The following is a 27,620-nucleotide window of genomic DNA, read 5'->3' as shown; positions in this document are numbered from 1 at the left end:
AAACTGGTTCCAGTAACATATTTTCAAATTATTTTTTAACTCTTAAGCTACTGGGCATCAAGCACAGCAGCCTTTCCTCTTTATCCTCCCCTTAGGCAATTTATTAAACATTTCTGAGCAGGAAGGAACTGTAAATATGAGACCTGTGGGTTTCAGCTTGAAGGGGAAAATAAAAAACAGTTGTAAAAGAAAAGGTAAATTGACTTAACCACCTCTATGTTCTTTCCAAAATTCAGGTGATTTGCCCATGGAGTCCATGAGCTTTAGGCCAAAATATTTTAAGACCTAACTCCTAATGTTAAATTTTCTTATAAAATAGTACTGCAGAAAACTGGAGTTCTGATCAAATAATTCAAGAAATATAATTTCTGTGAAAAGTAGTTTTCTTTCCTCCAAGTACTTAAGGAAGTACTTGTTTTGAAACTTGTAACTCAGAAGAGTTATAAAACACCACAGCACACTGCAGTGGTACTCAGAATTGAACTGTCATGGTTTATAAAAAGAGGATCTCTCAGCACTGCTCTGTAGTGAGCTAATTAATTCCTACTCACACCACTGCCTCTCACTGTTTCTAGAATGAAAAGTGGATTCTCCAACTCCTTTTCAGTTTCTTTCTATAACACCCATCTAACACATTCAATAATGGCACAGATTTTCTCCTACGTCTCAATTTTCATTCACAGAAGTTTGAAATGCTCAATTTCAGCCTGCACATGCAAAAACTATCAGTGATATTTTGTAACTGAAGTTTTGATCACCCTTTAGCTGCAACTAGGTGTATCACCTTCCAGTATCTAACTGTTAATCAGGCACTTCAAAAAGCTGAGGTTTGACATTACTGTATTCCTTACCTTCCACTTGATCCAGATCTTCTTTTCTGCTGTAATAAAATGACAGAAAGAACCATCATAACGACTTCAGCACATTGGGGGAACATGGTTTTAAAGCAGACATCAATATGGCTACCCTCCTCAGAAGTAAAAATCCAACAGCTATCCCTACCTGTCCTTTTCAACACACTGCCCTGCCCCTAATCCCTTCTGCTTAGAAATCTAAGATTCTGCCTCTGTACTGTTGTATTTCAACTGCACCAAGTAATTAGCTCTTATGGCCTTCTGTAGGAACAGCATCGTTGCACACATCATAAAAAAGCAGACACTGAGAACAAGAGCAGCCCAGTATCAGGACAAGTCAGAGCTAAAATGAAGCCTTTGGAATCCCTGCTCTTAAGATTTAGTTGGGTTTGATATACAAACAAGGCAACTATAAAAAAGCCCAGACAATTAATTAAAACCTGGCAGGTGGCATTCAAGCACAGTGTTGAGCGCTGCTGGCCTAATCTGGCAATGTAAGCAACCATTCTGACACAAACTGTTCAGCTGCCAAGTGACTGCTTGTTTTTCACAGGTTCCACTTCAGAGCTGCACAGAATTGCTCTTTTCCTAGGAAGCCTGCTGATCCTGGCATAGTAGGTACTGGTCTCTGCAGGCTCGATAGGAAAAGAGGAAATGAAAACATGGCTGGAAAGGGTAAATCTTATTTTCTGTGACCCTGTCAAGCCAGCTCAAGGTCACAGAGAGTAAAACTCTTTTCAGCTGCACTTTTCACCAGCTAGCCTGTGTACACACAAGGAATTTCAGTCCAATTCTCAGCTGAAAGCAACCACATAATGAAAATCTGTCATCACAGCTGTCCCTTTTATTAAAGGCAGTTTCAAAACCTGTCTAATCAGAAACTTGCTTTTTAATTCCCAAGGCTTCAGGGAGTCATAATCGAGGGATTATGGAATAACTAAAACACTGATATGTTCAACAGAGCTAGTCAACATGCAATATTAATCCAGAAGTTGGGTATATTGCAAGGAACTTTGTCACACTGTAGCAATTTGTGCTATGTTTTGCATCAAAGCATTCAATTCTTAGGTTAGTGATTAATTGATGTTTAAAGAATTATTGATACTTAAAGACTCAAAGAATTTGCCTAGCCGTCCAATGTTCTATCCAATGTGAAAAGTAAAGTGAGGTATAAGGAACATTCCCACACCTGAAAATCCCAACAGCTGGATGCCAAATGGCTGATGTTACATTATCCAGATAAATCCAAATACTTATGACTCTCTCATTCCATTCATGCACTCTGCTGAAAATTGAGGAGAACTAGGACAGAAGGACTTACGTGCTCGTGTCTTGCACCAAGCCAGGCACGTTTTCTCTGTTGTAGTAGCTATAGCATTGATCACACACACGAGACAGATTTTCTCTGCAAGCTTCTATTTCCATTTTCTTGGTGGAGCAAGAGCTGCACACCAGCCTGCCACAGCGCCTGCAGTGATGGCGCCTGTTAAACTGAGCACAAGAGGTCATGGATGAGCCACAAAGAGAATTTACTGAAGTCCCCTCCTGCTTCTCTCTCTACTCATACATAAACTTATTCCATTTGAAGAGAGGAAACACCATGCAGGATAATTCTTTTCAGAAGTATACAGTGACTGATTCTCCCTGTTAAAATTCCTTTTTGAAGAAAGCATAGCAAAGGAAAAAAAAAATCAACCCCCAAGCCCAGAGGCCAGTATTTAAAACATGTTTGCAGCAGCCTTGGACTTTCTATTACTTAAATTATCCCAGTTTTAATCACAAAGCTAATTAGATCATGTCCTGGGAAAGTTAAAAGCTCTAGACTGTTTTTCCTGATGCCATTGTAGAAATTTCCAAATTCAAAAGCAGCAGATACTTTTGAGATAACAGTACTGTTTCTAAGCAGCAGAAGATAAATTGCCAGCACACCTGCAAAACTAAAAATTAATGTTCTCAAAGCACCCATGCAGTTCTCAAGTACTCTGTGAAACAATCATTTTTAGAAAAGTGTAACCAACAGCAAAGATTTAATTTTCTATACTCATAGTCTGAATAATACAGTGATCATGTTATTTCTTGCCAGCAGAGTAAATTAGGCAGCCTTTTGGAATATTAATACTGCTGCTGTTACACATTTTTGAGATCCCATAATTGTCTTCTCTCTGATGACCAGATTTCCTCTTTAGGCTCTATCACTTCACAGAACTCTGCAAGGAGCTAACGTTTACCAGTCTCCTTGACCACTCTAAATAGAAACCACAGGTTAAATACCAAAGGACTGGCAATCTTGTTGGGCCCATGGTGATGCAGACAAACCTGGTGCAGTAGCTCAGGTCTTTCAGGAAACAGACTATGAGGAAGTGCTCATATTAAGGCTGTAGTTCTAGGAATGTCTGAACTTCATTTTTGCTCCTTACCATAGTAAAGCGTTCAGTTTTGCAAACCATACATATCGTTTCAGTGTCATCAGGTATCCATTGCTGCTTGGGTGGTGGCTTCTCAGGAGGCACAAATTCTTGAGGAAACAAGTTCTGGGGCAGACTTCTGTCTCTGGGACTTACAGACATGGTTACACCTGAAAATGAGCCAGGCCAAGAAAAATATGGAATGGGATTTAATATGTTTAATAGAGTCTTAAGTACCAGAAAACACTACAGACCCAATGAGGCTGAAAGATCTTTCTGCCTCACAAGATGACTACTATCATTATCTTTCAGCTAGGCATGGCAGAGTAACGTTGTATAAGGAATATATATGCTTTAAACTAAGATTGCTGACAAGCAACAGAATGTACTTATTATGAGACTTTTTCCACAACAATTGCAGAGGTATAAGACAATGTGTCAACATCTCTTCTTGTATCACAAGCAGAGACTTGGAGGACGAAAAAAAATACCATGGTCATTGGATACCAAAAAGTAATACAGGAGAAAATAGAATCTTAAGTGTACCCAGTGTTGACATTCCTGAAGACTGGGAGTTTCCTTTGTTATCTCAGGGAAGATGTGGCATAGCTAGCTACAGCCTAGCCCTCCCCACTCTAGTTGCCTTTTCAATCTACTGTGGGGAAATCAGTTCACAGAGGCAGGAATTTAAGTGTGGCCTTTGGCATCTTCGACCCCCACAATGAAATACTCATTGAATGAAGTTTACAGTATTAGATAGGCTTTTAACTTATATGATGTTAGTCAGCTACACAACAGGTTAATTACAAAGTTCAACATATCCCTGCAGCCCTGCAAGCCACCTCCTGTGTACATACATACTAAACTAAAGAAGAATAAAAATTACCATTTCACTAAAGCTAACTCATTCTCATTCAAGTAGATAGCAGATTCCCAACAAACACTAAAGGACCGTGCATTCAAGTTTTTTAACAGGACAGAGATATTAGACTGACCACTATAAGAAAAAACTGAAGAGCTACACAGCCCAATCCAAAACACTGCTGTCACTTGATGTAAGCAAGAAGAATCTTCATTTCAGGATACAGAAGCAGGAAATAGTCCAGACACCCTAAACTGTAGATCGGGATATCATTCTGCAGCTCTAGTCCAGGCCCATTACTTGCTAAGAATCATCACCCTTGGAGGTCTGAGGATATTCTGTTAGTCTTTTCCTGAGAGCACACACAGACTGTGCATCTCTTGCATGAGTTGCTGAATAGAACCTGCAGAAGAGTTTCTGGTTGTTTCTTAGCTACAAATATTCTCCAGCTGTTCTGGCTTAAATTGCTTCGTTTCCATTTTCTTGTGTCTGAGGACTGTAAGTGGAGCCTCTCAGACAAGACAAGGTGTGCTATTTTCCTCAGGTCACAACAGCCATCCTAGGGAAAAAACACTTCAAGGACTGTAGAATGGCATACCCAGGGAATGAACTGGAAGAAAATGGCTGGCAGGGGTTGATCCACACTGGAGAATGGGTTGGGCACCGGTCAGCAGGTGCTAAGCAATTGTATTATACAGCATTTGTTTTTCTTGGGTTTTGTTCTTCTTTTCTATTTTTCCTATCTCCGTTTTCATCATTATTATTACTATATTTTACTTTATTTCAGTTAATCAACTGTCCTTACCTCAACCCACAAGTTGTACCCTTTTCCAAATCTCCTCTGCATCCCACCTGTGAAAGGGCTGGTGGGGGAATCATCAAGCAGCTGTGGTTGCTGCTGAGGTTAAACCCCAAGAGGCACCAAGGTCTTAACCTTACCAGTAAGGCTGACAGGAGATAGTTCTGATGATCCTGATTTCGACAATGCTTCACACTCCAACACCTGACTGAGACTTTCTTGAATGCGTATCAGAGAATCTAAGACAAAGACAAGAAAGAGGAGGAAAAAATCAGAGGACAATACTGGTCAAGACATCTACCTGTTTTCAAGAAGATTAGAGGAATCCATTCACAGGAGTATGTAAGAAGGTCAGCACAAAACAAGGCTATGTTTTGCATGCAAATTAGACCACAGCAATTAATGCAAAACTGTATAAAATTCAATTACCTAAAAAACAAAGAAAGGAATCCTTATCAAAGTGAGCGAGTAAAGACAGCTATAGGAACAATGCAGCAGAGATGTGAAAACAATTGATTAATACAAGATGCTCAGGGCAAGTATTAAATGCTTCATCTTGCATACTTGCAAAATTATAGACCATTTGGCAAGAAGAGATAGTCTGATGCTTTTATGTTAGCAAGAGCTGCATCTTTAAAACACAAAATGAAGCCAACACTTGGAAACTGGCATAATGCAAACTGGTACCATATCAGCAGATATAAATAGATATAGATAGGTACAGAACCCCATATGTTTTTAATACAATGACACAAAAGCATTGGAATGGATCTGCAGCACCCTCTGCTGTTCCAGCTCTAAAACCTTAAAAGAAGCCAAGTGCATGAGACTCAAAGACAACATGTAGGAAGCATGTAGTACACCTACTTGTAGGTGAAGGGATTGACAAGCCAGAGAGGAGAACCCCAACAAGACTGTTAAACAGAACTATGAGTCTAGAAGCTTTCTATATGAAAAAAGAATAGGACTCTGGTAGGAGGAAATACTATAGAGGACTAAATCCCCATTCTACTTGAGGGCAGATGTAGTTGGCTGCAGGTTTTGGAAGTGTTTAAGTTGTAAGTGACTTTGAATTAAACAGGGGTAAAATAGAACTGATCAGTATTACACAAGAAAAGAAACCTGAATAAAGAACAATAGAAAAAAGTCTGAGAAACTTTTGGAGTTGTTGGTCCTTGAAAACATCTATTTACAAAAAAGGCAAAGATTTTAAGGACAGGTTCTGGGCTAGACGGAGACTGGAGGCACACATCTAAAAAATCTTATGGCATGATTGCTGAAATTATTCTGGGAAGATTTTGGCCCTTCTTTCTCAAATGAAAAACAGCATTCTGACAGACAGTTACCTGATCTCTTTTCCTTTAATGTGAAAGGGAAGTTCAGAGCTTTTTCTGCATACTTGGAAAGCAAACTGTCAATGTCTTCTACAGTAATACCAATTTCCTGCCCAGCTAAGAGCTGGTGCAGTGTCTGCACAGCTACAGCTACCCAGTCCACCTTCATATTCATGAGGAGCTGCTCCAGCATGAGCAGTGGCCTTGAGGAGAGGTGGAAGTAGTTAACACGGGAAAGTTCAGGCAGAGTCAGCAGCACCTGAGACACAAGAAAAAAAAGTATCATAAAATTACACACCTTTAAATATGTGTTTCTGTGAGATTAAAGACAAGAAACTAGAGCAATCCCTTATGCAGAGAATGGAATGACAGGTGGAGGTCAAAAAAGGGGGCGGGACTTCTCAGACCAATTCCTACTTCTGTTACAGAATTATTAAGAGGATTTACAGAATCACTTAGCTTCCACTTTCCATTCTATAAAACACTGCCTTATTTCAGAGACTATGGAAGAGTCTGTGACCCTGTGACAAGTATGTTGTAGCAGAGTACAGCACATAAAAAGCATATTAACCCAATCATTATCCTTCTCTCATTTGAGGAAATGTTAAAGAGGAGAAAATAAGAGCAAGTCTCCTCTAGATGGACAGTTAATATGGATGCTTTTCAAACTAAGTCATATCTTCAGAAGGAACAAGTAAACAAACAGGCAGTCCAGCAAAGTACTGTTGTGGCACATACTGGAGCAAGCTGCTGTTTACAGTCCTGCACTGAAACAGACATTACCAAAAGCACTGCATTTTGTTTACATGGAATGCATTTAACTAAGGTTATCTGCAGATTAATGCATCTATTCCCAGGCTGAGCACAGAACCTGTGTGACTTCTGTAAAGGAAGTGACCATCCAGAATGAGGAGTGATACTCTCCACCTCTGGAAGGCACTTGGGAGAAACAAGAAGTCAAAAAATCACCATAAGGGTGGGAATACACAGGACACCTGGAGATACTGATAACAGAGTAAGTTAAGAATACTTCCTTCTTCACCTGGGACAAAGATAGCAACTTTTCTGATAAACTCCACAATTTTATTTTATTCCACCCTATCTTCTTTCAGCCTGTGTGTTCCTCCACTACCCATAGCTCAAACCCAAGACTGCTTTGTTCATACTATGGAACTGCAAAAATCAAGAAAGGAAAGAGAAGCTTTAAGCCATCTCTAACTCTCCTTTGGATCCTGAGACTCAGGATCTTAGACCTGGTGTAGTGAGAATGCTCTGGTAAAACCTACAGGCTTTTTATATTATGAAAATACTATGCATGACAAAATTATATAGTCATTTGTTGCTGTTTATGACTCGAGGCAGGGGTTTTACTGACCTTGGATCCTATATAGAGTGCCTGGATTTCATTCCGGCGTGCTGTTGTCAGACTGGAATAGAAGTGAGCTGTGAGGTAATCAGCCAAGAAGTGAGAGGCTGCCAAGTTTGGATGCTGGTCCAGGGACTGCTCACTGATAGCAAGGCAAACACCAGGGTCTTCGATTCTTTGTAAAAGCTACAAAACCAAACAAAACACAGTGAAATTCTACAACATTCCTAGAAGGCAGCCTTCTGTCCATGACAGTTTATTACCCTACTGTCACCGTGATATTTTCTGAAAAATCCCTGAAAAAGCCAGGATTTCTTCTCCTGGGAAGCTGAGAAGCCTCAGAGAAAAATGTAACCATAATTATCTTATTTTCTTCTCCTGTGTTTGCTGCTTTGGAATGTGGTCTGGAGGTTGTTTTCCAACAGGTGCATCTTTGATTGGTTCCATGTGAATTGTTTTTACTTAATGACAATCAAAGCCAGTGGTGAATGACTCTCTGAGGAGTCATGGGTTTTTGTTATTCATTCTTTTCTAGCCTTCTGATGTATCCTTTATCTTTCTATAGCATACCTTTAGTATAGCATTTCTTCTAATGTAATATCATATCATAATATAATAAATCAGCCTTCTAAGAACATGGAGTCAGATTCATCTCTTCCCTCATCCTGGGACCCTCACAACCACCACAGCCTACAGTGCTCCAGCCAGCAAATTAATTCACTCTCTAAGTGACAGCTCCACCATTATTAAAACCAAAAATGTTCACACCTCTAATGTGGGCACTGAAGCCCAGCTGACCAATTCATGTTATTAGTTTCACTTCTGATTCTTCTGCTTAAGCAGCACTGACATGCTTTGTTATGATTCTTCAAATAAAAGGAGCCTTGTATTTGCATGTAAGTGACATTTATGCTATTAGGTCCAAGAACTAAATTGCCAAGCCGGATTTTTACTTAAGCAGAACAGGGGAGAGCTAGGATTCTAAAAGCTTATCTAAGCAAATAACATCTCTTGAGGGTGGAAGAGAAAAGACCATGAAAACACACACAGTGAAGGCAGGCAAAACAGCTGTCATCTTGTTTGATCTATGGATATGAGGCTGAGAACGTCTTGATATTACCTGCAATGCCTTTTCCATGTCTCTCATCTCCAGTAAGTGGAGAAGGTGCTCACGGTGAAGGTTGATCAAGTCTTCTCTTGGGACAGGATACAAGTGTCCCCATTCCTCACACAATTCATAATCCTAAAGAATTTTTAAAAAAATTACAAACAAAAGGACAAACTCTGCCCTCCTTGATACAGTTGTTTCTCCCAAAGTTCTGATTAAGAGATTCTCTAGCTTAGACTCCCCTCCCAGATTAAAAAAAAATAAAAAAAATAAATTACATTGACAAGGGAAGATGACAGTCAATTTAATCAGTCACAGCCTGCATTCAAAATACCTTGTTTACCTTAGAGCAAGTAAACAAGCAGTAACTAGTAGACAAGCTGGTTTTCAGAAAGACACTTGCCAGCCAGATTTACAATATCAGCATTTCCCTAATAATCAAATCTGTATTATGACCAAAGTTATGCTATTTTAAAATCTTCAAAATTGTAAAAGAAAAGAACAGGTTATACTCAGAGTAAGAGTTTAAACTAAAACTTAAGAATTATTAATTACATGTAAATCCATTAAACACAGATCTCTATTTGTTTCTGTAGCACAGAGCTGAGTAAAGGAATCCTTCCTCCCAAGGTAATCTCCACTGATCATTATTTTAAGATGCTATTTCAACGAACTTGTTTACCTGAAGTTTAATGCAATCTAATTCAACAAAATTCACATGATGATGTCTAACCTTTGCTTTCAGAATGATATTCATGACAGCCTGGGGGTCATCAGTGCAGGCTTTTTTCAGATCCTGCCAGTCATTCCACAATGGTTCATTTTGCACATTCAAAATCTGAAAAAGTTAATATACAGTAGGATAAACTACAGAATTTCAATTAATGGCAATCAATAGCCTAAGAAAACAGCTGAGCTGATCACATCAAGAGCTGCTTCATAGAAACAAAGTCAAAAAGGAGACCACGTCTAGCCCTTTCCAGGGATGATGTAATGCCCTTGCACCCAAAAATACACTCCACAGTTTTCACAGATGTGAGTCTACAAAGCAATAAGGAAGCTTTCTCAAAGATTAGATGGCCATAATTATGGATGTAAAAGTACACAGACATTGCTGGCACTAACACAGAGACAAGCGAGCTGTCAGCTAGCAGAACTCCCACCAGGCAGAACTCAGCAGGGATGGCTCCTTATTTTGCTGTTTGACTTTTCAGTCTGTGCTGAACTCCAGGTCAGCCTGTCTGACTGAAGGGTATCTGCACTGCACTGCAGTTAGAACTGACTGCAATACAAACTTGCTCCTTGGACCACTAGTCTTGTACACCATCTGCATTTCTTAAAGTTCTAAAATTATTAACTGCCACGGAAAGCTTCCAGAGGCCCTAGAATTTGCATAGAATAGAAAATATTTTGCAAAACAATCAGACTCACAAAAATGTTTATATCTAAACATGTTTGCAGACCAGAATGCTAATAGGGGAGTTGGAAACTTGTGAAGGATGGAAGCTGAGTGTTAATTGGATACTACAGCACTTCACATGAACTGTTTTGGATAAAAGACTTGAAAAGCTCTTATGACCAAAAAAGAATCAAGGGCTAAAGCTTCTCAGTGGGCAAGCAATATTTGCTTCCTGCTGCCTATTTCATCTCACTAGTTACTTGAAGAATGACTTTGTACCTTTTGATAAACCTGAAGTTCTTTTTTCCTGCTCTGCAGATTGGCTTTTAGTTCATGAGGTACACCCAGATCAGAAATGCAGTAAGCTAGAATTTCCAAACAGGCATCAAGGGGCCACTTGTCCAGGCAGCGCAGGGCCAGTCTACTTCTCAACACTGCATTTTTTACAGGGAACAAGTATTGCCAACCATCCTTATCTGTGGAGGAAACAAAACACTGATTTGAAATTCAGTTTCTACAATTCGGAAAATAAAAAAAAATCCTTATCCTTTCTGGACCACATCAACAAAAGAAACACTGATAGGGCTGAAAAATCTTTTTAAGAGTCAGCCCAAGCATCAAATTTTTGGGAAGCATCCAAAATTAGCATGATGTGCTTACTATTCAGACTCCAAAAGGCACCTTTCACAGATCACATCATCCATGAATAACAATGACACTACTGTGAGAGACGTTCCATTAACAGTACAATGATTACTGTGTCCTGATGTATTCAGCTCTTCACATAAAAATAATACAAGAGATGCATTCCAGTTCTCTTGTACTAAATTGGTCATGATTTGCATATTTGTGAAAAGAAACAACACCATTACAGAAAGCAAATTCAGGATAAAGAAAGGAAAATTATCTATTTCCATCTCTGGATTTGCCCAAGGACCACTACTTTAGTTTTTACGTTTTGATCCAGGCTGCATTCTTTATTTTAAAAAAAAGGATCAAAGAAAAAAAGAGGGAAAAAGCCTGACTTAATCCTTCTTACCTTCAGTAGCTGCACAACTCAGCACAGCATCCTTCACATTAACCACTTCCTCCACATCCTGACAGTACAGATCCAAGATCTTCAGAGCTCTGTCCCAATCCTTTGCCGCAAGAGCTTTTTCAAAGACTCCTGTTAACACTTTAACAGCTGTGGTGGAATGTAATCCTAGGAGAACCAGAGACATGTATGCCTTGCCAGAGAAGACAGCAGCCAAACTGCTACCCTCCCCTTGATTCAGAAATGGGTCAAACATAGCAAGAAGAAATCGTTCCAATATTGGGAACTCCTTCAATAATGCCTCACACTCCCTGGAAATCTGTTCCAAGCCTAAGGGCACCTCCCGTTTGCCCCGAAATTCCATCCAAGACAAACTTGATTTGTGAATTTTCTGTACATTAGATGCACTTAGACATGCCACTGTAGCCATTAGTTTTGACTGAGACTTCAGGAAGTCCAGGGAGGAGGCAGTCAGCGTGTGCTGGCTCAAGTCATTCAGAGAGGATGAGGCCTGAGCGGAGATATCCTCAGAGGTCACTGCAGAACTGTGAATAGGTATTTCAACATCTGGCAGGCAGCGGCAGGCACACTGGTGTGTCAAGTTGCTGATGTTTGTCAGAAGAGACTTTGCCTGGCTGTTTTGCCTTGCACTGCACAAGGACAGTGGTTCACAGCAAGAGCTAACAATGACTTGCTGCACATTCAGGTTCAACCCTTCTTTAGCCAAGAGAGCAGAAAGTCTGTAGGATTGAAAACAGAACCAGCTTACCCAGCACATATAAAAGGTACTTTATAATTACATATTTTGATATATCTTCCAAATGCTTTGAGAACACAAGCCCCCTAATATTCTTCACAGGTACATACACAAGAATATTACATATACTATTTTAACTCAGAGCTTATGCTGCCATTCCTTTACAGAAAAGGAACTTACTCCTCAAACATTGTCTTTTACCTAAATGCAAGCTACTAAAATAGTTCATCATTAGCGCTCATCTTTTTAAAAGCTACCTCATCAAATCAGACCGTTTCCATGCCAACCTAATTTAGTAGTTGCAATGGAAGGAGTCTAGATTGTCCAGTTTACCTGCTGACCAGAGCAAGCATCATGCCCAGTATTCTTACTAAAACCTACTGGCCTACTTTATTGTATTACATTGACAAGCTGCAAGTGCACTCCTCTGAACTGTCACACAGTTTAAAAAAACCCGCATAATTCCACTCTCACTTCATAACAGATAGTAATTGTTAAAAATAAGGAGCCATTGTTCTCCCAATCAAAAATCTTCAAGCTGATGGAGAAGGCACTGACTAAGCTCCTCCCTGCACACCAATTTTTGCAGCATCAAGTGATCAGCCGGTGGGACACAGCAGGCTGTACCACGTGTAATAAGTAACCAAAGAACTTAATCATGGCTGAGGTAAAAGTCACCAATAGCAAAATAACCTCCAGGAGTACATAATCTGAAAAAACACTGACCTGTCAGGATGAACTTGCCTCTCAAAAACAAGCTGGGAAAGCAGCTGAGATGGACTCTGCTGTAACAGTATGAACGGGTTTCCTACTTTCACTTCTGCAGATACATCTTAGGGAAAAAAAACACCAGAATACTTATTACAATACAAACATATTAGCTGAATACAACTTTTATTTTAGGAATACAAATTTTAAGGCCCTGAGTCTAAACCACTTTGACCAAATTCACAAGGTTCTAAATTCACATTAGAATGGTAAAATCCAGAGTAAATTGCAAGGCATTTGTGATTATGATATGCCTCTCAATCTTGGCAATATTATGTTGGACATATTACCAAAATAGGTAGAGTACAGATTCTTCATCCTTTAAGCAAGATCTAGGTTCAAACAGTTTAGCAACTCTAGTTCAAACTTTCACCAAAATATGTACTTATGGTGAGAAGTAGAAAACATGCAGAACTATTTCCTGATGAGTCTTTGTATGTAGACTGGTGAGTCCATGCTCTATCAAAGTTAGCTAGCAAGGGCAGAGGGAACTCACAGGTGTACAGGTACTTTTACAAAAGAGTGAAAACCTGGCCACTACTGCTGGAAAGTAGTGTTACATCAAGTAACTTTGGACACATTCTCCTAAGTTCACCTTTTCCTTTCATATTCCAACACAATAACATTTTCCCCAAACTCACCCAGCCATTGAATATTTTTGTGCAATTTTTGGCTTTGGCATTTAGCCAGCGAGGACTAAATCATGTCCATACAAAAGTTATGGCTGGCATGGCAGTGACCTGAGCTGAACCAGCATGTCTGCAAACAGATCTCTGCCCTTTTTTCTTATCCTCTTGGGCACTTATTCCCTGAAATCATTACTGTGGTATTTTACATTAGTGTGGCTCAATTAGTGTCAACTTTAAAACAGGGATAAGCAATTTCACTGAGCACAGTGAATTGTTCTGCTCTTCTGACAGCTTTATGTGCTGATGGTACATTCCTTTTCATGGACCATTATCTGCTGATTCTATAAAAAATTCTGCCTGGTTACCTCTGCGTGGCCTTCTATACACTCTTTTTCTTATCCCTGTGGAGCAGCAGGGTGCCTGCTGCCTCTAAGGGAGCTGTAAGTTACACAGCATGCTAATGTACTAGATGCAAAAATCAATCTCACCTTACAGGGGTAGTGCTAAGAATTTTTGGATTTCAAGAGCTGTTTGTTTTGTCTCCACTCTAAGTGGAGTGCAGAGTCTGGGTCAGTAGTTAGCATTTCTGTTCTCATTTTCCCACTGACATGAACTATTTTCATGTGGGCTGTGGGTGGCCTAGGCATTATGAAATAAAAGAAAAAGAAAGTAATAATCAGTTGAAATCAAAAGCACAGGTAGTAGATACATTAGGCAAGGAACCATTTTGGCACAATTACTTTCCAGAGTTTGGCCAGACTACACAGCCTGAGTATCTTCACCTAGGCTCAGACTTTCCAGCAGAAACCCCTCACCTAGCTCTGCATTCAAGCTTCGTAACACCACAGCAGCCAGCGTAGTGATGTAGTCAAGGAAGGCCTTCACAAAGTTTGTCTGTGTGCTGTTCTCTGGCCTGCTTTGGGAATGCTGGTCAAGAGTTCTCAGCAGGAGCTGTGTCTGGTTCCAAACCAGGTGCTTCTCCAGCTCCATGGGTTTGAGAGAGCCCTGCTCCACCAAGGTGCCAAGCAGGCTCCCTTTAGAGTCTAGTTTAAGAGAACAGACAAGATTCAAGGATGGAATGTCAAGAAAAAAGGAGACAGGGAGGTGGGAAAAAGAGAGAGAAATGTTTTAGCTTTATTTCCTCTCCACAATTATTGATCTCAGTATAAGCATTATAATTTAACTGAAGGCAAGGGAAATTTTTACTGTAAGCATTATAATTTAATTGAAACCAAAAGAAATTTTCACAGCAGAATAAAACTATAGTTTATTTAAATTAATAACCATGGCACTGAGAAGTTAGAGCTATATTAAGGCAGACCTAAAATATACCTAGTTCTGTGTCACTAACATTCATTCTAAAACACAGGTGTTGACCAATCCTTGAGCTCCATAACGTTTGGCTCTTACAGCTCTCCTAAATTTTTTCTCATTAAATATTTTACGAACACCTAAAAGCTTTTTAGAAATTTGGTGACTAGAAGAGAAACACCAGTGCTATCTGATGAAGAGAGCTGTAAGAAAAAGCAGCTGTGGAAAAGATGAGCTGTTTTATGACAGTCCTATGAAAACTGGAAGGTATTATGATATTACAAAGATTTTGTAAATTTATCTCCATTTTGTTACTAAAAAAAAAAAAAGACAAGAAAGCAAGAGTAAGAATACACCTAATTATCTATAAGGTGCCACGTTAAAATACACTTAAAAGAATTCCTTGCTAGGACTGCATAGAAATAAAACAACATCTCTGACAAGTTCAGAATTTTAGCTGTGAAAACAAATGTAAGAATTACAGATAAATTTTACCCTTTGCATTTATGATTTTTAAAATATATAATTTGTGCATATGTCAAAGAGCATTACTACTGGATTTATTGCTGCCTGGAAAGGCAAAAGCAAAAATTTAGATCCATACATCAATCAGTCTTTATGTTCAAAAAAATAACTCACCCACAGATCGTTCAACACCGGTCAGTGCTTTTAGGATATGATCCAGGTTTTGTGATAAAACAATTTCATTAGTAATACTTTCTTCAGTCAAGGCTGGGTAGCAAGCTTGCAGAAGGTCTACAATACTGCATCGAAAATGACTCCCTATTTTCTCATCAGATACCTCTACAAAGAGGGAGAAAAAAACAGCAACTGTAACAAAGACACAAGTATTTTTTGCATAGAAGAAGGCCCACAAAACCAGAAGTGCATGATAATACAAAAACCAGAGCATTTCAGATTATTCAGAATTGAGCTCAGGTCACATCCCCCTCACCTTTTCTGTTATAAATACTAAGCTAAAACATGGGAAGTTCAAATTTACACTGCAACAAAAGACAAGAATTTGATTTAAGCCCATTTCAACAGAAAGCCCTATCAAAAATGCATACTACCTGGTCTGGATTGACCTTGTGATGTGCAGGAGTAGTTGAGAATTTTACTTATTTGCTGGAGAACTGCTGGAAAACCCTTTACACCTTCAGAGTGCAGTAGAACAAAGTCAGATCGGTGGCCTGGAACAGTCATTGTGCAAAGGGAGACAAAATCAAAGTTAGGAGTGGAAAAGAGAAACTAACATGAAAATACAAAATGAGGTTAATTAAGGCTTGGGTGTTAGCACAAACAACACGGCATAGAGAGGCATTTTCTGTTCCCAGGCCCACGCTGATAAACATAAAAATCAAAAGCCTACCCCGAGTTTCAAGGCTGTTGTAGAGTCTTCTTTCTGCTGTCTCCAGAAGCTGTTTGCATGTCTTCCAGAGACGGCACTGAGTACAAGCTAGGTCAAATGCTGCCATTGCTGAAGGACTGAGGTCCTCAAGGATTTCTCGCAGAGGACCAGTATGCTCCAGCTGGATGTTCCTGATCCAGAAGTTTTCTTGAAGAGTAGGGGCAAGACTTCCAGAAGTTGCAAGCAATTTATCAGTAACATCCGAGATGGAATAAAATACCATACCTACAGGTGTCATCAAAAACACACAATCACTGGTTAACAGCATAATTAGATCAGATCCTGTAATGGGTAACTATTTTTCAATCCTTATAGAAAATAATTCCATATATGGCCTGCTTCATGGACCAATCAATTACTGTAGAACGGATGCAACTAAGTGGGCATCAACAGCCAATTTTCAGCATTCATAGTCTCTTTCTAACTCAAAGAACCACCACTTACCCTTCTGAACAAACACTACACTCATTTTGACATTATTGAAGTTGCTTTCTGGGATTTTTCACTTCTCCCCAAGCCTTTGTGAGAACTCAAAAAGCCCAGTCCTTACCAGCTGCTGCTGCATTCCCAATAGCTTGCAGCGTTGAACGGCCACTGCCAGATTTCCTGATGCCTCCAGTGCCATCTGATGCTTGATTCTCAATATTGTGCTCCACTCTTGCCATTTCTCGTACTGCCTCTTGGTAACGCTCCATGAAAACCAATTCACCATAGCAAGGGGAAGTCTCCAGATTAAACATCAAAGCCACCTTTCAAAGTAACAATAGATGTAATTACAGAGCATGTCAAATGAAGTTTTCAAAGGTCAAGGAGCCGGGGGGGGGGAGCTTTAGACGAGACAAAAGAATAAAATAAATACTTTAACTGAAAAACATCCCCACAAGCACAACAGGCTGAAATCGTGGGGTTTTCTCCTAGAGAGTTTTAAGTGACTAAAAAAAAAAAAGGCCCTCAGAGATGTTTTTCAACTATTATTATAAAGCTTACCTATTATTTGCTGCAGGAACAGGGCTGAATTAATTCTCATAACCCACACCTTTCAGAATGACTTTACAATTTCAATACACTATGTAATGAGAGAGAACTATCAAGTTTGCCTCCAAAGTAGACTATTTCAAATAAATTCTTATTCAGCCAGGAATACCTTCTCAAAATTTAAACACAGAGTAGCTAAGCAGAGCTATGCATGAAACCAACTACCAAAAATCAACCAACCTATTAAGAAACCAACAATGGAACACAAACCAAGCTTCACATGATCTCTGTGTTCTTCAGTCAGTTGAAACACTATGCTTGACTAGCTCTCATCAAACATTTGCATGCTTTGAGAACCCAGGTGTAGAGAAAGCATTTTTACATAACAAGGCAGAAAAAACCCTGCATCCATGGAATGTTGGCTTGGAATATATCTGTTCCTTCCACTTGCTTCTACTTCTGAAGTGATTCTTTCACTTGGAAGCCCCATGCTTGCTAAATGCAGAAGAAGCAGGAATTTCAAAAATCGAAATACATCCATCTTATTTACCTGGTGGGCTTCCACAAAGTTCCCTCTCAAAACACAAGAAACTAAGAGTGATTCTGGTGGGGAAAGCATCATAGGAATGAGGGAGTTCTGCTGACGTGGTCTCACCCTGCTTTCCAAATCACTCAAGCCTGACACACTACTGGTACTTCCCTCTGCAAGACAGAATTCATCAGTACACTATTAGGGAAAACACATTTCACCAAATAACAGCCACCCAGCAGATAAGACTATTTCACATATTTAACACAAAAATACAGGAGCAGAGTTGCAAGCAAGTTTTAGGGTAAAGTCAACATAAACATCCTGTTAAAAATTCTCATAACATTTCACTATTTGGTCAGAATTTGCAGTTTGAATCTCATCCCTGTGTAACACTTTTCAGCAGCTACATAACATGCACACAGTGCTAGGCACTGGTTCAGTATGGACAAAGGGAGAAGTCAAAGCATTTGACCTATTAGATCAGTCCAGCATGCCCAAACATGTCTTTGCTTACATGACTATCAGTTCACTAGCTTTTTTGATGGTTTGCAGATCACTACATTGCTTGCATACTGTTTCCTGCAAGCCAAAGATATCAAGAAAAATCTAATTCTCTTATTCCAGAGAAGACACACATGCTATTCTGACTACAAAAGAGTCATCTAAAAATGGGAGCTCTGAGCAGCAAAAAGATATAACTCTGTCCTGCACACAGCAGTAATTCACATTAACTATTCAAGCAAATTCTCCATCATGCACATTGAAAAGACAAAGAAATACTACTTTTGTGGCTTATTACCTGAGGTACTGGTGCTTGGCTCACTACTTGTGCTTTCTAGTGATGGACTGGAAGTTCCCTCTTTCCCATCTAAAATTGAAACAAACCAAAATCAGCACATTAAATGCACTTTTACTAGACAAGGTAATTAAAACTTACAGCAAACACCAGATTAAGCAACCTCAAGAGATCTTCAAGAGAATCTCGTAAATGAGCCACCGCTGACATTTATGACAAATGCAAAAACTGCTGATTTGAAGAAAATGCTAGGCTAGAGACTATGCTGGGTGGCCCATTAGTGACCCAGTTCAGATAATTCGAAGCTTCTTATTTTGGAACATGCCACTCCAAAACCAGACATCCCTTTCAAAGACTAGATAGAAAAAAGGTGAGGAACACAGCTTTCTCCTAAGGCTGCCAATTTATGCCACATATTCCTGTTAATTCACATCCTAGATAATACTGCAACAGGAATGAAAATACACCAAACAGTCATGGGACACAGTGGAGAAGGAAAAAGTACTGTAGTTGAAGTTCTCCCCTGCCCCAAATCAGACTTGATTGGAAGAAGTTATTCTTCTTGGAAGAAGTTATTTGTGCATGTAAGTTTTAGAAAACAGCCTCAATCCAAGTGGAACTGGACTGACACTTCAAACCACTTAGAATACTAAAGGAAATAAATCTAGTTCTCTGCTCCTAGGCCATGAAATCTAATGGCATTCAGCTATGAGCTCAGCAAAATTATGCACGTTTCAGAAGTGCCTTTTCCAAGACACTTTAAACCCACCTGTCTTGTACTTCCGATATCTACTTCGTTTCTTAAAGCTGGAGCACCTGATTAAAGAGCAGTATCTCTTGGAGGCTGCAAGCTGATGTTCTGTGAAATATTTAAACAAAAACATGACCAAGTAGCTTTATAGAGGGAGACCTGACAAACAGTTGAACACAGGTTTGGAAACTTGCAATATTTAAGGTCCAGACTGCCAAGTCTATCTTGGGACATGGGCTTATATAGTCTGAGACACACGATAAGCTACACATGATACAAGACAAAATCTCATAGCAACAGAGCTAACAAGTTATAGACTATGGAGAAGGGTGGGAAAAATGTTCCTTAGTGTGTTGCTCAAGCTATTTAAATAATCATCCAGAATAATACAACTTCCTCTGATACATTTTCCTAACATGTTTCCAGTCTAGGCTAAATCAACACTGTTCATGAACAAGCTGAGACTATTTGGCTTGCACTGGATCCAAGATCACCATGTCCTTTCACATCATTGCAGTATCACTTTGTCACCCACCTGTGACAAAGGGGTAGGACAAAGGCAAACGGAAGCAGTGCATCCACAAAGGGGAGGGAAATGAGAAAATGACCCAAACTTTCTGATTAGAATTGAAATCACTGCTGTTTGCAACCGGTGCAAGTGCCAGGTGGTCTCCAAGTAGGTCACTCTCTCAGTACCTGCCAAAATGTGCTCCCTCAGTAAGATGCTCATGGAATTTAGCCTTGAGATCACTGTCTGAACAACTGTGAACAACTGTAACATACCAGAAAGTGCCAAATACAAACCCTACCTGCATTTCTGTTACTCATCACCACCTTGTATCGCCAGTGAGCTTCAGAAAGGTATTTGGAAAACTGCAACACACGACTTCCAAAGGCATCTCTGCTTGCAGAAAGATTCAAGCACTCAACAAGCTCCAGCTCTTCACGAAGCACGTTACTGGAGTCCCACGGCAGAGAACTCTGGATTTCTTCCAGGTGGTTGAGAAGCAATGTGAGAAAGGCCTCCATGGCCACATCATCCACTAAAAATCCAGTAACACCACTGGTGAAGTGTTTCAGATCCAGGCAGCTTGGCTTAGAGGTTTCACAGCTTTTGCCATCTAACACAGAGTCACAAAGATCTCGGGTATCTGTGTGAGGTGTTTGCACAGCCAGATGCTCCTCTGATTTTTTTTCAGCCTTTGTTAGGTGTTGTGGACTTTGCGTGGTGGAAGACCGCCGACTATCACTGCCTTCTACACTCAGAGTAGCACTCTTTTTGTCAAGGTCTTCATCCTCTGCATAGTCCTCAGGTACAGGAGTGTCAGTATAGAGGTCATTATAGGAAACGAAAAGCAAGGAGAAAATATTCTCCAAAACCTCCAGGCGCAGAGGAATGGGAACACTCCTTAAGAATTGCTGACACTTCGCAATGTACTGAGGAAATACTGAAGAGCAATCTGTACGATTAAAAACAAAAATAGAGAACATTTACTACATTTTTCAGGGATTCCTTGCTCCAACTTGTGCTTTTTAAGAAAATCCCAGAAGGGGCAACTAATCCAGTGGCTCAGACCCAATCATTCCTCCAAAAACCAAATAAATACATATCCAACATTTTACATTTAGAAAGGTAGTGTGCTTCCTCCTTCTGAGCAATGCCAATGATCACTTTGTTGAAAGATCTGCAAATTCAGATTACGCCATTCTAGCCATTAGATCAGTTTCAGCTCTAGGATATCATAAGCTTTTACAAAATTATCTGTCACTATAATCCTCTGGCTAGTATCACTTTTTTTAGCTCTATATTTTTTGTACAATTGCCAAAAATATTTTAAAACAAGGCCAGTAGCTTATTCATATCTATTATTACTAAAAATAACAACACCCCAAAGAAATACCATTATACTTGCTTGCAAAGCATCCATAGCCCACTGAACAAAATACCATGTACACAAGGTGCAACATTACTCCAATACTAAGTGATAATTCAGAGCCCAGCAACTGCATGGAGAAGTACATGTTACTGAACCTGAGAAAGGAGGCAAATCACCTGCTGATTCTCCAGAAGTTGCATCCTCTGGGATGTCACCAAGAAGGCTGTGTACACAATCCTTGCACTTGGCATGCCTGTGTGAATTCACACAGAGAGCATAGATTGCATACTTCATGGCACAGAGCGCTCGGAAGAGTGCCAGGTTGCGCTGCTGGCTCAGGCTGTTAGGGAGTGCAGCTGCTGTGGAGGGAAATCAGGGCGGTGATGGGGTAGGAGATAAACAAAAAAACAAGTTAATTTTCTTCTGCAGTTCCTGCACAGCAATATTTATCCAGTCCTTCTCCCTCAGTGCTACTGTTTTTGTCTCAGCTTTGATCTATCTCACTGCTACTTTTGGAAAAAAAAAGCCCACACAACCCAACCTGCAACAGATGGGCACAGAAAAGTCAGGTCTGGATCCCCTTCTAAAAATGAAATTTTCTGTGAACTTGTGTAGCAGGACCTGGCTACAGCACAGGATGACGAAAATCCCTCACAATGACTCTCATTATCAGTGTGTGGTTAAGCTGTACTGCTGCATTTACAATAGAGGGGCAAATCCTGCTTCATTTCAGCATCTTAGAATTCTGTGTTATAGTACACAGTAGATGAGTAGGGAAACAATGTAGACAGGCTATGACTGTAGTAAGAATAGAGTACCACCACCTCTTCAGATTTGTATTAATAAATAGATATCATGGTTGATTCACAGTGGCTGACACAATAGGTCAAATACAATCTGCAACTGACTAAAGAAGAAGTCAATCCCACAGTTTCCTTCACACATTTATGATACAGGCAAACTAAAGAAGTACTGCCCCATTTCTCCTCCCCTTTGGACTTTTTTTTGGGGAAAGGTATCATGTGCCAGAGACATGATCCCTTCTGAGTACAAGAGAGCAGGACAGCTGCAAATAGTAAAAATCACATCATCATCATCCCCTTCACCCAGGAACACAATATAGTGTCATATTTTCTGTCATGCTGAGTTTAGATGAATTATCCATCTACTGTAAAAAGGTTAAAAGAACCCCACAACAAAAAAAGAAAAAAAAAGCCCTGACAACCACACACAGCATTAAATTAGTGCTTGAAATTCACTGTCCTGTACTCTTATACAAGTAATGAATTGTCCCTCTACCCGTTGTCACGCAGGAAAAGCATTTGCCAAGTTATTTTTTTTAAACAAAGCATAGGTACAAAGCACAACGTACTGACAATGTCTACATTCAAATTCTGGAACTGAACAGAACTACCTAACCTAAAAACTGTTTCAGCACTGTCCTTCACAAAGTTTGAGCACAATCGCAAATAAAAGCACTAGTCTGAACTCTTCTGAAAACCACAGAACAGCCAAAGCAAAAGGGCTGACAGCACAAACAGTTGGAAACAGTTATTCCCTACCACTGCCATTCTAAACAGTGACAGTGATGGAAAATGTAATGTAGAGACCAGATAGAACTAAGGAGACATCCATATTTGAATCCTCTGGAGAACCCACATGGCCATTGAAATTCTACTGCTACCCAGAAGTTCTACACCAATACGTACACACCCAAATACCTCTCAATACCACTGCCTTAAGAGAACTTCAGGCAGGTAAAGCCAGAAATTTTATAAATACAATACCCTGGAAAAGAAAAATAGCTGGAGATACTATAAGACAGATACTGGTAATCAAAGTAAGTTTAATACACTTTTGCCTCACATGTGGAAAAACTTGGATGCCCTGAGTCGAGTCTGTGTCAGTATTTGTACCTAAATCAATCCTTTTGCTTAAACCAATACTGAAGAAAAATCCTTTAACTAATAGCACTGTTTTTCCTGTGCAGAAACACTAACACCTTCTTCTTGAATACTGTAACTCATGAGGAAATTGCTGCTCACCATGACTGATCAAAACCAGTGTTTTGCACAGCCTGAACTCAACTGTTTGCCACTACCTTGGTTTCACTACTGCAGCTGACAGATATGTACTAAAAGAAGGGAAAGAAGGAGAAGCATGTGGGATGATGGGAGGAAAAGGCCTATTAACACTATTACATCTGACAAAACCAAAGTTTATGACTCCTGTCTTTCCTTTAAGGCTCAAAATATATTATTTTAAAAGAGATTCTATTAAGCCGTGTTTATATAGAATCATCTGAATTCTGCAATAATTGCTGGATTGAAAAGAGAAGGACAACTTGTCTTCCATTAATTATTTCTATAAATTATTATGACATGAAAAAAAAGAAGAGAAACTGCAACTAGAGTTCTTTTGCTACAGTCATGCAGCTCCCAGAAGATATGGGACTGCCTCTTCCTGTTTTAAAAGGCTTTGACAGAATTTAAGCGGAAAATAATTAAAATATAAGAACTGTTTAAAAAACCCACAATATGAGCAACAACAAAACAATTTCAGAAAGCAGGACATTGAAAATAAGGATCTATATAAAATCTCTATTCCTACATCTTTTAAGATTTTTCAAGACAAGTGTCATGATAATTTTAACACCAAAACCTGTAGAAGTAGGAATAGAATCAACATCACAACAACATGACATGGAAGGAGAGAAACCTGCTTCCCACCAGGTAATCTGGAAAAATCTGGGCAAGATCCATCACTGAGAGCTCTCCATGCAACTCAGGTTTTAATTACACATGTCCAAATTCACAAACATAAAAGAAATATTTAGAAAATAAATATTGCAGCTTCTTAAGTTCTAGTACATGCAGGAAAACAGAGCTTCTGTATCATTATTAAGAGGACCCATCAGAAAACAGCCTTAAAATTGCAGCAACTGAACCTGGACACAGGCTGCAATCAAAGGTGTGTCCAAAGAGAGTCACTTGTAAGTGATCTGATGTGTTGCAGGTATTTTAGGCACCCAGCTGGAACATGTGAAGATGAGAGAAGTGAGGCAGGAGTGATGTAAACACAGGCTGTAGCTAAGTCTCACTGATTTAAATACTAAATTTAAATTTGGTAACAGTTAATATCAGAATTTTAAAAACCCACTTTTTATCTGTTTCAAAAATGAAGATGTTGTAGTACAAGATATAGTCAATTTCATCTGGTTTTGCTCTTTGATTTTAAATTAAAGTGCAATGAAATATAAATCATACACTTCCTTTTTAAACTAAAGGTACCGAAGTTACAACAAGCAGCATGTATCACAAGCACGTGCAAAGCCTTGTTACCATCCTGAAAAAGCTTTTTCAGACATCTGTCCTTGTGAGATCCAAGAGATCTCACAACTCCTTCTTGAAAGATAATTTACTCCCCAAAAAGGTTTCTAAAATAACTTCCACATGCTCTCTAGATTTCTTCCACAAAACAGGTAGTAACTGGTATCTTCCATAATTACAGAAGCAGATCTAGAGAACAAATCCTGGCAGAAGTACTGAACATAAACCCTCAATGGATTGTGAGTTTTCTGTGCTCTGACAACCCTTCACATTTACCCTGCATCTGCTGGTCTCTAGCAGGAACTTTCTGAAGAAGCTCAATAACATCATCTTCATTCAGTGCCAGAAGATTGGTGAGATGATGCAGAGAATACACCGCAGTGTGGCAATCCAGATTGTGCAAGTGTTGCAACAGAACCTTCCTTGGGACAGTAATACTACAAGAGAGAACAAAGAGTTGGCACAGATTTAAGTCTCAGCCACATTTAAAGACATAACTCCCTCTCTAATTGAACCAAACTATTGCAATTAAAAAGAGAAACAAAGAGCATAACTGCAACCCATGAGACATTTTGAGAGCTTGTATATACAGTCATTATTACATGATTAGCCAAGAAAATAATGCCTTCTCTACTTGCATGTGTAAGCTGACTTAACAGGCAGATTTGGCAACACAGTTTGAAAAAAGTCCTTCTGATCGTTTTACCTGTTTTGCTGCATGCACCATTCAAGAACTTCCACATGAGTCCACAGCCCATCACAAAAATCTTTCAATACTGAATCATTGCACAGATCCTAAATGGAAAAACAAATAAAAGAATCTCATTACAACAAATCCCCCAGCCAGACAGCAGAACCAAGCTTGTGTCACACATGCATGTTTGCAAGACTTCTTCACCTAGTAATAAATTTCACATACAGAGAACTGCCAGATTTATTACAAAGCCAGCAAAGGAGGGCTATTCTGACAGAACATGAAAGTCAGTCATCCTCCCCTTGACACATCTACAGACCTTAAAAAGGTGGCTACATCCCTTTTCAAGAATAGCTTATAAAATGCAAATTAATAAAATTAATGCTTCTTAGTAACAGTCTAAAGGTAATTTCTAGAACTAATCATATACTCAAAAGATGACATACTGGGTAGCAGATGGTTATTCTCCTTTTCCATGTGCTTTTCTACTACAGCCTGCTAAAATCAGATCTAAGAGTTTAACTTTGCAGAAGCTATTGACTAGACTTTTGGTGTATTACCAACAGATAGTAACTCCCTTAAGGCAATACCAGCTTAGGTCTGCACTGTGACCCAGCAGTGCAAGGCTCCTCATCTCCCCACCTCTGACATCCAAGCCAGCCAGCAGGCATCATCTGAAGTGCAACTACACCTTCAGAGCTGGAATCCTCTCTTTTGCACAGATGAAGACTGCCCCAGACAAAGTACATCTTCTCCTCACAGCTCTTGTCATTTATCATTTTGCTTTGAGAATGAATATGGGGAATTTCCAAGCTACCCTGTTGTTAAACTCAGGCTTGAATTAATCACTACCCAGAGATGACTCACTGAAGGAAATTACATGAAAGAAAGATGCCCCAGCTCTTTTCAAAACTAATCAACAACCATTTCTGTCTTTTCTCTTTATGCTGCTCATGTTAACAGCAGAGGCAGTTTATGAGTTTATGCAAGAGAAACTTTCAGACTCCTTTGCAGTCATACTGTCTTCACAGCCAAGAAATCAGTGGAAAGGCGAGTGTGTCTACATAATGTTACCTGCATACAACTGTAATATCTTAGCTTTTTCAATTCCATTTTGAGGAAGACTGACATTCTCACTGAAAACTCCCCAGTTTTACTTGTTTTTGCAAACAAATTGCGTTATTTGGACTCAGACTGGGAGACTGCTGCTTGCTTTCTGCTGATTTACCTGAGTTTTGTGTAGAGTCCATAGCAATGCTTTTGCTGATTCCAAGCTTTGACAGTGAGTCCATCCTAACAACACCAAGAGGCGGCTAAGGGGGTTGAATTCTCTCCTCAACAAGCTCTTCAGGCCCGAGTAGTCTTCTCTTTTTAGTAAAGCTAATGCAGTCACCTAGAAAATAAAAGAAAGAAGCATTAATTTTTCCAAAATGTGGAGAGCCATAATGCCTGGCAGACTATGTAAGCAAGTAGCCATTTCAATATCAGCTTCACTAAAATAGCGAAGTTCTGCACCTGGAACTTCCCTAAACTTATATTGCTGAAGCCATCAGGATACCCATTAGTAAAAATGTCATGAGGAAAAAACACATTTTTCAAATGCTTACTGAAGAGTCAATTCACACTCCACTCTACTATCTTGGCATTCCTTCTATTTATTACATTTCTGCCAAGGACATAATGTAAAAGACTTCTATAAGCACATTATGCAAAAGTTGAAATATGCTTAACCTTAAAACCTCACACTTTAACAGTGAGCACCTCTCTGTATTCTATTTCATCTATCTAGCTATATAAAAATTAATTAATTCATAACAGACTGTTTTCACCATGCAAGCTATTCTCAATGCCCCGAAGTCTACCAGTATTACAAAGCAACAAGTTCAAGGTCATGAGGTAAATTGTGTATCCAACAAAACTACAAGCAGAAAATGAGACTTCTTAAATCCTAAAGATTTAATCTTCAGTCTGCATGTAGATAAGCTTTTCCAAAAATCTCACCAGCAGTTTTATGGCACTGCTGCAAGTAGGGGAGTTATCACCATTACCTCCTTGCTCCTTTTAGTTATCACCTCTGGCAAACACTATTTGAATACAAAATGCTTCTGTGCACCACTGAGACATGTTCAACACAGGGACTGACTTTAGCCTCCACTGGGTTTCCCTGTTAATGATTTTATGGCTGTACCAGAATCTGTTCCAGAAAGTGCTTGCTGCTGCTCAAGCAGTAGAAATAGGCTGTCTTCCAAGAAGGAGCTTCTCTGGGATCTGAGAACAAACTCATCACAGTTCGCTCTGTATCCAGCTGCTCAGATGAACCTAAAAACATCAGAACAAGATTACCCTCTGCCAGTAGAGAGGGGTACCTCTGAGAGAAGCACAACTGCTGTTATTTTAAACTGAGAAACACTCTCCATTTCCTCATTCACTAACCACCTGTGACATGTTACTACTGGGTAACAGGAAGACCAAGCAAAAAAAATTGACAGAGGTCAGACAGAAAACCAGAAAAACTGTATTGACAATCATTAACATAGCAAAAGCATACTCAGCATGGGTTGTTTGCACCAGCTCAGGTCACACTGACTTTCTTTAGCCATGTACATCCTTATCTGTGAGTTGCATGA

The 27,620-nt window shown here is 39.5% G+C and overlaps 1 protein-coding gene across 1 annotated transcript in view; it reads right to left on the bottom strand.

Annotated features, from left to right (window-relative positions):
- Positions 1-27,620, bottom strand: part of ZFYVE26 (zinc finger FYVE-type containing 26) — a 47,399-nt gene that overhangs the window by 13,712 nt on the left and 6,067 nt on the right. The window contains 25 exon segments of the mRNA XM_064424253.1: positions 852-880; positions 2,176-2,345; positions 3,272-3,429; positions 5,061-5,159; positions 6,267-6,513; positions 7,630-7,806; positions 8,741-8,863; positions 9,462-9,566; positions 10,407-10,603; positions 11,167-11,903; positions 12,647-12,752; positions 14,133-14,360; positions 15,268-15,432; positions 15,702-15,821; positions 16,001-16,264; positions 16,590-16,788; positions 17,565-17,716; positions 18,346-18,414; positions 19,112-19,201; positions 19,903-20,553; positions 21,147-21,329; positions 24,576-24,736; positions 25,006-25,094; positions 26,222-26,386; positions 27,182-27,312. Coding sequence (XP_064280323.1) covers positions 852-880; positions 2,176-2,345; positions 3,272-3,429; positions 5,061-5,159; positions 6,267-6,513; positions 7,630-7,806; positions 8,741-8,863; positions 9,462-9,566; positions 10,407-10,603; positions 11,167-11,903; positions 12,647-12,752; positions 14,133-14,360; positions 15,268-15,432; positions 15,702-15,821; positions 16,001-16,264; positions 16,590-16,788; positions 17,565-17,716; positions 18,346-18,414; positions 19,112-19,201; positions 19,903-20,553; positions 21,147-21,329; positions 24,576-24,736; positions 25,006-25,094; positions 26,222-26,386; positions 27,182-27,312 — 4,815 coding nt within the window.

The sequence above is a fragment of the Passer domesticus genome, chromosome 6, assembly GCF_036417665.1.
Source record: "Passer domesticus isolate bPasDom1 chromosome 6, bPasDom1.hap1, whole genome shotgun sequence".
NCBI lineage: Eukaryota > Metazoa > Chordata > Aves > Passeriformes > Passeridae > Passer > Passer domesticus.
The sequence above is the reverse complement of the archived record's forward strand: the minus strand, read 5'-3'. Positions and strand labels throughout refer to the sequence as shown.